The sequence below is a fragment of the Orcinus orca genome, chromosome 1 (genome assembly GCF_937001465.1).
Source record: "Orcinus orca chromosome 1, mOrcOrc1.1, whole genome shotgun sequence".
Taxonomy (NCBI): Eukaryota; Metazoa; Chordata; class Mammalia; order Artiodactyla; family Delphinidae; genus Orcinus; species Orcinus orca.
In genome coordinates this window covers 174,384,373-174,394,889 of record NC_064559.1, presented here as the reverse complement: position 1 = coordinate 174,394,889, position 10,517 = coordinate 174,384,373, and the positions used below count along the sequence as shown (strand labels likewise).

The 10,517-nt window shown below is 57.0% G+C and overlaps 1 protein-coding gene across 2 annotated transcripts; it reads left to right on the top strand.

Annotated features, from left to right (window-relative positions):
• Positions 1-676: 676 nt before the first annotated feature.
• Positions 677-6,038, top strand: DMBX1 (diencephalon/mesencephalon homeobox 1). 2 transcript variants are annotated; one of them, XM_004285768.1, is made up of 4 exons: positions 677-839; positions 3,811-3,989; positions 4,271-4,619; positions 5,584-6,038. In XM_004285768.1, the coding sequence occupies exons 1-4, from the start codon at positions 686-688 to the stop codon at positions 6,036-6,038; spliced, it is 1,137 nt and encodes a 378-aa protein (XP_004285816.1). In that variant the 5' UTR covers positions 677-685. The 2 variants fall into 2 exon arrangements, with proteins under 2 accessions (XP_004285816.1, XP_004285815.1); XM_004285767.1 differs by having other exon boundaries at positions 686-837; positions 3,794-3,989.
• The last annotated feature ends 4,479 nt before the right edge of the window (positions 6,039-10,517 follow it).

Here is a 10,517-nt window from a genome sequence, read left to right as displayed (position 1 = left end):
AAGCTGTGCAGCATATGAGGGTTGTAATCCACGATATCATCAGAGCGAGTGCCTCAGTGTTCCCAGGCCAGCTCTGGACTTGGCCCCGTGTGAGCCTCAGTGGCTGTTTGTTGAAGAAATAATAGGTGTGTGAGCAAAACAATGATGTGCAAGTGAGTAAGTGCCTGGGTGATTAAATGAAGAGATGACTGCATGAAGCAGCAAACGGATTGATGAATCCCAATGACTAACATGTTTGAGCACACGCTACGTGCCAGACCCTACTGTAAAGGTTTCTCTTAATCCATGCAGCAACCACATGAGATAAGTACTATTACTAACCCCATTTTGCAGATGGAGAAACTGAGGGTCAGAGAAGTTAAGTGACTTACTCAAAGCCACAAAGCTCCCAGGTGGCAATTCCAGCCCAGGCAGGCTGACTCCAGAGCCCAGAGCACTAAACCCTACACAAGTCCTGCTGCGTGAATCAATGAATGAGTGGGTGAATGAATAAATACATGCAGGAGCCCTCTTGCTCTTAGCTGTGGGCAAGGCAGGCCACTTTCCGATGGGGAAGCAGAATCTCTCAGGGGTGAGGTGGGCATCCAAGGTGCGGACCTTGGGTGGTGTCTCCGCCAGGGTAGATGTGACCGCATGGCCTCACTCACATCCCCTCCCTCTCCCTGGTCTGCAGGCACATGCCGCGATGCAGCACTACGGGGTGAATGGGTACTCGTTGCACGCCATGAACTCGCTCAGCGCCATGTACAACCTGCACCAGCAGGCGGCCCAGCAGGCCCAGCATGCCCCCGACTACCGGCCCTCGGTGCACGCGCTCACCCTGGCCGAGCGCCTGGCTGGTAAGGGCCGTTTGTGGGGACGGGGGCTGGGGGGCCTGGAGGAGAGACCTGGGGGAAGAGACTCTGGAAGGTGAAGACAGGAGGGAGTACTGGGAACGTTTACTCTGGGAGACTCAGGAAGACCCAGGTCACTTAGTAACACAGGGAGATGTCAATTCAAAATCTGTGTGCGAGTGTCCAGAGCACCCTTGTTTGCCAGCACTGTGCTGGGCCCTGGAGCTGCCCTATGCCTTCAGATTCCCTTAACCACCCTGTGAGGGAGGGATTCATTAGCCTCTCTCACAGGTGGAGAGACTGAGGTAGGAGGTAAGGGACTAGCCGAGAGCATTCCAGCTAGGAAGTGGCTGGAGTGCCCAGGGAGTCCCATCTGTAACAGCTCCCATGTTTTGATCACTGATTGTATGCCAGGCACTGTGTGAGGCGCGCTCTCTCTCTCTGTGCGTCTAACCATTCAACTCCAGTAAAGGGAGGCTATTATCTCCATTGTATGGACAAGGAAATGGAGGCTCAGAGAGGTTAACTCTAGGCAGGGCTGGGGTAGGAGATTAGAATGTGACATTATGGCTAAAAATCTGAGCTTTGAAGTTACAGACTTGCAGTCATTGTAGGGTCTGCCCACTCACCTCTCTTCTCTGAGCCTCAGCTTCCCCCTTTATAAAAGGGAACATGGTGGTGCCCATCCCATAGGATGGTTGGGATGTTATTTGAGATAACATAATCAAGGTATTCAGTAGGGACTGGTAGGTGCTCAGAGGAAATTATTACCCGGGTCCCAGGGGAAGTGCCCATGAGGGAGCTGCAGCCTGGTCCCTCCTCTCCCAGTTCAACTGATTGTTGCCCTGCCCTGGCAGCCCCTCAGTGAGCATGGGAGGGTTTGATGGCATAGGTGGGGAACGTGATTTCCTGGGAGGTGAAGCCACCCGCCCCATCCTGTCCCAGGCCAAACCTCAAGCAGCTGGTGAATTGCTCTGGCCCTGGGCCAGGTGGTCCTCAGAGAGCTTTAGGACACTCCCAGGGAGGCCAGGTGCCCAGAGACTCATGAGAGGGCACGGCAGGAAGAATGTGGCCAGGATCAAATGGTGGGGCAGACCAGAGAAGCATGATCAGCTGATGCAGTCAGGGAGGGCTTCCTGGAGGCCACGGAGCAGGAGTCAGGCCTTAATAGGACAAGGAAGGGGGACTAGCGTGAGTAAAGGCACAGAAATGGGTTGGGATACGAGGCCTGGGTAGGGGTTCCGGCCTGGCAGGGAGGGTGAGGCGGCCGCTTCTACTCCTTTAGACGCTGCCAGGCTCTGGGAAGGGCTCAGTGGGCAAAATGGAGCCCCTGGTCTCCTTCTGTAGATCAGCATTGGGGTCATCAGTGTCCAGCATGGGGATGTGGGTGCAGTCCTGCCCGGGCTGTGGCTGCTTCTCTGGTTTGGAGTGAATTCCCTGTGCCCAAGCTGGTGGTGACATTTGATCCTTACCATGTTCCAGGGCTCAGAGAGGAAGAGTCAGGGACAGAGGCTCACCTCTGCTGGTGGGGACAGAGGAAGTGGAGTATTCAGTGCTCCCACCAATTCTCTAATCTTGAGAAGGAGGGATATGAGCTCCAGGCGGGCCTTTGTATGGAGGCCTCGCCTTCCAGCAGGAGGTTTTGCTGACGGTACAGAGAGCCTGGCGTCCCAGGCTGTGACTACCTCCCACCTTTGTAGTCCCTGAAGCCAGCAGCAGAAGGCTGAGCTGCTGCTCCCACACCCAGTGTTCTACTGAGAGGGGTCCTCACTCCTTCCCCTCCCGCAGCGTGACCAGCATGAGCTCAGGGCTCGGTCCAGGCTGGGATCAGTACCAGTTTGTAAGAGGTTCAGGGCTCCCTCTTTACACTGAAAAAGGAGCAGCCCAAAGTCTGAGGCTTCCTGGATACCCAGTTGCCTCCTACTTCCTCGTTTAGAGTGTGGCGTTGACTCCCCAGTCCCTGGAGTGCAGGGGAAGGACCTTGGCAGCCCTGTGCAGAGGCTGACACAGCTCGGGTTCCCTTCAGCATAGATAGTCCAGGGTCCACTTATGGGTGTTGGTAGGCGGGGAGAGAGAGGTTAACTGTCCATCCTCCAGGGACTGGTCAAGCAGAAGGGTTGGAGGCTAGACAGCAACCCCAGACAGACATCTATGCTGGGAGGTTCATGTTCCCAGCACGTGGGCAGGACTGTGGAATCTGTGGTCCACCAGGCCTGTCTCCCCTCCAAGCCTGTGGTGGTTAGTACCTGCTCTCTTTGTCCTTCCCTCCTGGAGGAAGCAGCTAGAAGGGTCAAGACCACACGCAACAAGGCTTTCCTGTGTTCTGAGGGCCCTGCCAGAGCCAGGCTTTCTGTTGAGGAGACATAAGAGCAGGAGCCTCAGGTCCTGCCATCAGAGATTCACAGGCCAACTGGGACGATGAGATTCATACCCAGAGGACATAGGATCAAGTGCCAGTGAATTTCATCTCCTCAGTCAGACCTCTCCTGAGTGTACCTTGCAGATAAGTCATGGCCTGGCTTCTCATGGTCGGGACAGTATTTTGTTGGTATCTAGAATCTAAGGGTCATAGGCTATTAGAAGCTTTGTGACATGGACTTCCAAATTATTAGCATCATGTACTCTCAGAATATTATACCCTTATTATTCTGGGACTTTAAGGATTTTAGGGCAATGCCCACCCACCTACCTACCCACCCATCCCAAACCAAATAAGGAAGATCCCCCTCAGTCATATTCCTGACAGCCATTCATAGAGATGAGTTAGACCTCAGTGGTCCTGATAGTGAATGATGGGGTGGAGCGATCTTGAAAATCCAGCCACGTGGAGAGGAGATGGGTGATTTCCAAGGGGGAAAGGACCAGGGTCTAGCTCTGGCAGGACCACAGTGGGTCAGAGCAGGGTAAGATTCAAAATCTATTTCCCATAATTAAATGGGCCCCCTCTCCTTGCCCTCCAACGGCTGTACATTTCAAGACATCATCTTGGAGGCCCGCTATGGCTCCCAGCACCGCAAACAGCGTCGCAGCCGCACGGCGTTCACGGCTCAGCAGCTCGAGGCCCTGGAAAAGACCTTCCAGAAGACTCACTACCCGGATGTGGTGATGCGTGAGAGGCTGGCCATGTGCACCAACCTACCTGAGGCCCGGGTACAGGTAGGACCCAGCTCCTCTAGCTAGACCTTGCAGGCAAGCACCAGCCCATCGATCTGGCTTCCTGCTGTCCAGGAGCCAGCACTTTAGCCCTCGGTGCCACACTGCAACTGGTGTCTCCACGAATGCCTTCAGCGACAGGGAGGGCGGGTTGGAAAGGATTGTGGGTGTGTGTTTGCTACAGGGCGGGGGCAACCTTGCCACTCACACTCCCTCCGGGAGCACCCTGCCCCTCAGCTCTGCTGCTTCCCCCCCCACTCCTGCTCTCCTCGCCCTGTTCCCAGGTGTGGTTCAAGAACCGCAGGGCCAAGTTCCGGAAGAAGCAGCGCAGCCTGCAGAAAGAGCAGCTCCAGAAGCAGAAGGAGGCTGAGGGCTCCCACGGGGAAGGAAAGACTGAGGCCCCGACTCCAGACACCCCGCTGGAGGCCGACCAGCCCCCCAGCCTGCCCAGCGGCGACCCCCCTGCTGAGCTTCACCTGAGCCTATCCGAGCAGTCGGCCAGCGAGTCAGCCCCCGAAGACCAGCCAGACCGGGAGGAAGACCCCCGGGCAGGGGCTGCGGATTCCAAAACTGAGAAGAGCCCTGGGGCTGAGAGCAAGGGGCTGGGCTGCAAGAGGGGCAGCCCCAAGGCAGGTGAGGCCCAGCAGCAGCTGTGGTGGGCCGGGGCCCAGCCGAGGGAGAACAAGCAGGTCTAGTCGCACGCGGGCCTGGCTGGCGAGGGGGGTCAGAGCAGTGATAGAGTTAGCCTTGGTGGCACTGGACCTGACCCAGAGAAAGGACTTGGCCATAGCAGGCCTGTTCCAGGTGGTCACCCTTTAGTTGCTGAATCCTGGAAGGGTCCAGGGAATTCAGGGGGTCGGGGGAGAGGCTGTGTGGCAGGGGAGGGGTACTTGAGGAGCTCAGGGCAAAAGCTATTTATCAACCATTATGGAAATTTTCCAGTATTTTAACAACCAGTACAGATGTACCAGTGCATACTGGGTGAGTACCATATGGGTACCAGAGAGTCCCACATGCAGCAGAGACTCAGAGCTGTGTTTTTGACGGAACAGAGCTCTGGCAGGAGGCATAGTTCAGATACAAACCCTGGGCTCGGGCAGGGAGTGGATGGGGCTGTGAGCTGAGAGCTGGAGGGGAAGGGGAGCCACAGACAGGAGAGGGGAAGGGGAGGTGACCGCCCTTGAGAAGAAAAGGAGTCTTTGGGTGGGACATTTCTGTACTGCCTGACTTGCTTGTGGCTCAGCCATCCCCCGTGTCAATCTGTGATTCTGTTGTGATGATTTCAAGAGTAAATAAAACTCTTTTGTCCCACCAAAACCAAACAACAACCAAAAACAAAAAAAAGGAAAAAAGAAAAGGAGTCTCCCTAAGAAGTCAGACTTGGGGGCCTTCCAGAGTCTGGTGCTCCTCCAGGAAGCTTGGGTCCCTCCCTCCCAGGATCCTGGGGGATGCTCAGCCCTGGCTGACGTGGGTGGATATGGTTTCAGCCAAAGCCTTGTCTTGTCTGCAGCTCCAAGGGGGTGGCAAGGCCGAGGGAGCCCTCCTGGCAGACCTGTGCCCTGTCCTGAGTCCTCGATTCTTGGTTCTCTGCTTGCAGATTCCCCGGGCAGCCTGGCCCTGGCCCCTGCAGCCCCCGGGGGCGGCCTCCTGGGCCCCTCCCACTCTTACTCCTCATCCCCGCTGAGCCTCTTCCGTCTGCAGGAGCAATTCCGCCAGCACATGGCCGCCACCAACAACCTGGTGCACTACTCTTCCTTCGAAGTGGGGGGCCCGGCCCCTGCTGCTGCTGCGGCTGCCGCCGCTGCCGTGCCCTACCTGGGCGTCAACATGGCCCCTCTGGGCTCACTGCACTGCCAGTCCTACTACCAGTCGCTGTCAGCGGCCGCTGCTGCCCACCAGGGCGTATGGGGGTCTCCACTGCTGCCCGCACCCCCCGCAGGCCTGGCACCTGCCTCGGCTGCCCTGAACAGTAAAACCACGAGCATCGAGAACCTGCGGCTTCGGGCCAAGCAGCACGCGGCCTCCCTGGGACTCGATACGCTGCCCAACTGACTGCTGGCCTCCCACCCGCCAGGGCTCTTGGGTGCCCCCAGCCCAGCCCCATGGTTAACCCAGTATGGCTCTCAGGGAGTTAACTCCAGGAGCCCAGGGATCCCGGAGCCTTGGAGTCCTGCTTCCTGCCCCTCTCCCCCTCCCCCCACCAAAGCTCCAGCCCTCGGTGAAGCCCACACCTACGCCCTGCCCTCTGCATGGCCCTGCTTGGATCCCACGGAGGCTGAATGAGGAGGAGGTGAGAGGCTGGTGCCCCCAGCTTTCCTCGGGGAGTGAGAGGCTCTCGCTGGCTAGATCCCTGCCTCAGCGTCACCTCCTCCCATCCCTCCCTTCCTCCCCTTCTGTCCCTAGTAAGTTTGTGTGTGGAATGTGAGATATATAAAGCTATATTTTCAGGCACCTGCCTGCCCCAGGCCCCCTGCCCTGCTCCATCTCTTCTCCTCTGCTGCTCCCGCCTCCACCTGCAGCTTCCACATCTCACTCTGGCCTTCCCTTCTCTCTGTCTCTCTGTCTCCCCTTTCCTTCTTCCCTGCCCGCTCTCGCCCTGTCTCTGTCCAGTTCCCCACCCCGTCTCTCCCCAGCCTCTGTCTTCCCCACTCTGGATCTTCCCCCATGTCTCTCCTCCCTGCCCCCGCTTTCTTTCTTTGGCGCTGGCTGTGTTGGTGTTGTCGATTCCCAAGCTATGCTTTGTTTGGGGTTGTGGCTTTTTAGTTTCAGTAATTTTGCTTCTTCCTGTTCCTCTCCTTTTGCTTCTTCCCTGCCTGTCTCCTCCCCGCCGGCACCCTCTTGAGGCAGCTGTTTCTTTGCATCCCCAGTAGAGGTGATACGGTCCTCGCTGGAGACCCTGGAACCACTGGAGCTTCAGGCAGTAGGGGGCACTAAATTACCCCCCCCCACCAGCCCAGATTCTAGAAGGGCATGTTCTCTTCTCTCTCTTTTCTAGCTTTGAGGCCCCCCCCATACCCCTGATTGAGGAGGAAGGGAGTGGAGGCAGGAGTCAGACTGGGGCAGGCAGCAAAACGGCAAGGCAGCATCTCCGGCTGCCACGGCGTTCATCCAGGCCTGACCACAGGGCTCCAGACCTCTCTTCGGTGAGACTTCCCTGGGTGGAGGGAGGCAGCAGGGAATGGGTGCTCTCAGAGAAGTGTCTTCAGAGGAATGCGGTCCCACGCCCTGGGCCTCCAGGTTCTGCAGTTAGTGTGCAGGGCAGGGGTGTGGCTAAGCCAGGAGGGAAGGTCGGACTCCAGCTCCTGATCACGGTAAGCGCAAACCATGCAGCAGTGCGGAGTCTCAGGCTTCTGCTGGCATCCTGTCCCAGAGCCAACTGTCGAAGTAAGGGCTCTGTCCAGGTAGTCACTGGCTCAGAAAGGTATGCTCCTGCTTATGGCCGGGAACCCAGCCCAGCAGACTCCCTCTCCGGGTGGAGTGACCTTGAGTCAGCCCGTAGCCTCTCTGGGCCCGTTTCTCCACCTGGATTAGATGGCCTGTAATGTCCTGTCCGGCTCTAACATTCTGCACGTCTGTGCTTACAACCTTGCGGGGCAGAAGTTTTTAGTTAAATTAATAACAACCACGAAAAGGCTCTCAAAAACACAATGTATGAATTAGAAAATGACTGTTGCCTTGCTGTGGAGCAGTGGGTGTCACACGCACAACCTCTCCTCTCCAGTCTCTGCATCTCAGTTGCCCCAGTAAGTATAATGGGTCCTTTCAAGTTGAGACAATCTGGATTGGATCCTGTTGTTCTTGAGTTTTAGTCCAGCTTCTGTGGTCCCCCCATCTCTAAGCCTTCACATGGTCTCAGGGGCTCAGGGTAAGGGGAGGGAAATGGCTTGCACAGATTCTGGGTCATGATGCCCAACCCTGTGCAGCTCACCACTGAAGCCTCCACACCCTGCTTAGGGAAGTTGGATCTGAAAACCAGCGTAAAGATTCCTAAGGCTTACCTCCTCTCCCAGTGGTAAGAGAGGGGGGTCTACTGGCAGGATTGCTTTGCAGAGTAGTTGATGCCCATGACCCTTGGGGAGTTCGTCTGGCCTAGGGCAGATGGAGAAGGCTTTGGATGGGAGCAAAGTGAGGGGGATGGTAGCTTGGGCCAAGAAAGCTGTTTGAACAAAGCAGTGGAGTGAGACTTTGTGGATGATGGGGAAATGGTGGCTGGCTTCATGAGAGGTGGGGCTGAGGGTCCTGAATCCAGTATCTCACCTGGATGTGGCAGGGACCAAGGCAGGCAGGTGAGGGTTTCTGAACAGGGGGATCAGTTGAGCCAGGATCAGGTATCTGAGATTTGGAAGGTGAATCCAACAGCCACAGGAGATCAGAGGAGAGACTTGGGCAGGGAGACAGGAGGGTAGCAGAGACTCTAGGAGACAATAGGGATTTCTGGTTTATGCTCTGGGATCAGCTCCAGGAAGTTCTGTTTCCGAAATGAAAGCAATCTCATCTAGCCCAGGCATGGGGACTGAAGCTTTTTGCCTGTCCCTGGAGGCAAATGACTGTCACTGGACCTTGGAATCCAATAGCTCTAGACATTACCACCTCCTCCAGGAAGCCTCCCCTGACTTCCCAAGGAGCAAGTCCACCCCGGAGTCATGTTCTATTATGGCAGAACCAGGCCCACCTCTGGCTCAGCCCAGCTTCCCTCAGAGCTTTGTCAATACTTCCTCATTCAATTGACCCAATTCCACCAGCCCAGAGAAGGCAAGGAAAGTATATGTGGTCCCCTTCCCCGGGCAAGTCTCAACGTAGCTTAGGGGACCAGCCTCAGTGACTGAAAGCAGCTAGAGAGCAAGAGGGGAGAGTACTTGTAAGCCGTACCCTGCATCTCCTATCAGCTTGGGGTGGGCCCACCACACCTGAGACTGAGGCTGAAGTCTCGCCCAGGTTGGCCTGGTCATTGCAAGGCTGAGAGCCAGAGGCTCTGACTGTTCCTTCCAGGAAGGCCTCATTCCTCTCCTCTCCCTCCTGTTCGAGGTCTCCATTTCCCTGCTTCCTCACTTCCCCAGAGCATGATCCAGGGGCCTGGGCCCCCACCCCGACTCCGCAGCAGCGGGCTGTACAGACTGCTTTCCAAACCAGCTGTTTTGTGACCTTTTGTGCTTAGAGGTCGTGCCAGCCCGTGGCAAAACCACTGTGTACCGTATTTATTTATTCTGTTAGTTGAAAAAACAAGACTCAAATGCCCCTCCCCAGCTCCACCCCCTGCGTAGTACAGCATGACACTCTGTCCCGTGTATCCCTCCGTCTGTCTGTCTGACTTCCTGTGACGTTGTGACCTGTTCTTTGTCCTACTTGGCTAATAAAAGAGAATCTGGCAGCACAGCCCTCGGTCCAGGTTCATTCCCAGAGATGCCCATGGAGGGCTGAGCAGATGTCGTCCGCCTCAAGGTCTGCTCACGGTGATCCAGCGCTGTGGCCAGTGGTCACGGTGGTCTAGCTCCCTCCAGGGCCCTCACCAGTCTGTGGCTGGTGTGCCACTCTGGGGAGGTCATGGGGAGCAGAGGGACCAGGGCGGGGAAGGGTTCCACTGTCTTCTCTGGGCGGCTTGGTCCTCGCCCAGGCCCGTGTGGCAGGGCAGCTGGGGGCTAGGGCCAGCTGAGGGTATTGGGGTAGTCTGGGGGATGGGTATGTCGGACAGAGAGGGGCGGGGGTTCTGTGGGAATGACAGGAGGGCACACTGGATCTAAAGCCAGAGCTGTTCTCCAATGGGATTCTCCAGTGGGATAGGCAGCTTTGGGAGGGAGGGAGCCCTTTGTCCTCAGAGGTGAGGAAGCAGAGGAGGAGGAGGGACTCTGCTGCGGTGCCGGATGGATTGGAGATGTATGAAGCTCCTCCTTTTAAGAAAAAGACCTGGCAATTCCCCCTACTCAGCCGTCACGGCCCTTCCCTGGGGTTCTGCACAGAGGGTCTGCACAGGGCCCCTGAGCCAGAAGGGGTGGTGCAGGCTCGGGGTTGGGGTTTGGGGGTGAGAGTCCCCTCCGGGGGTTTCCTGGAAGGAGAACACCAGCAGACCTGACTGGTGTGCAGGGAGCTGCTTGCTGGGCTTCCCAGGGAAGGCGCCTCAGGCCAGAGGGACCCGTGGGGCCCTGACCCCCCCATTTCCCAGGTCGAAGCTGGACCCTAGGAGGCACATTCCTCTCTCCCCAGTGGGGCTGAGGATCAGGGCGGGGAGCACCCCCTTCACCTTGCCTTCCCACCTCCCTGGGAGGGGCTGGCTGATCAAATGTCTGCCCCAAATCTCCTACTGCCCCTCCTGGACCGGAGCCCTGCCTGCCCCTACATACCTCTGCCCCAGGTATACACCTTCCCTGGTGGAGAGGGCACCCTGGGAACTCTGCAGTTCAAATCACTCATGCACTCAGCACTTACTGAGCACCTGCTGTATGCCTGGCCCTGTGCTGGGCACATAGAAACGAGTAAGGAAAACATGGTCCCTTTTCTTAAGACAGTACAAAACAGGGTTATTTGGGGTTCAAAAAA

What these genes read in the sequence shown, in the direction of transcription:
- DMBX1 (XM_004285767.1), top strand. Translation starts at nt 686, where the DNA reads ATGCAGCACTACGGGGTGAATGGGTACTCGTTGCACGCCATGAACTCG. An exon ending in ACCCTGGCCGAGCGCCTGGC is followed by an intron (nt 838 to 3,793) that starts TGGTAAGGGCCG and finishes CTTGCCCTCCAA; the next exon opens with CGGCTGTACATTTCAAGACA. An exon ending in TACCTGAGGCCCGGGTACAG is followed by an intron (nt 3,990 to 4,270) that starts GTAGGACCCAGC and finishes CCCTGTTCCCAG; the next exon opens with GTGTGGTTCAAGAACCGCAG.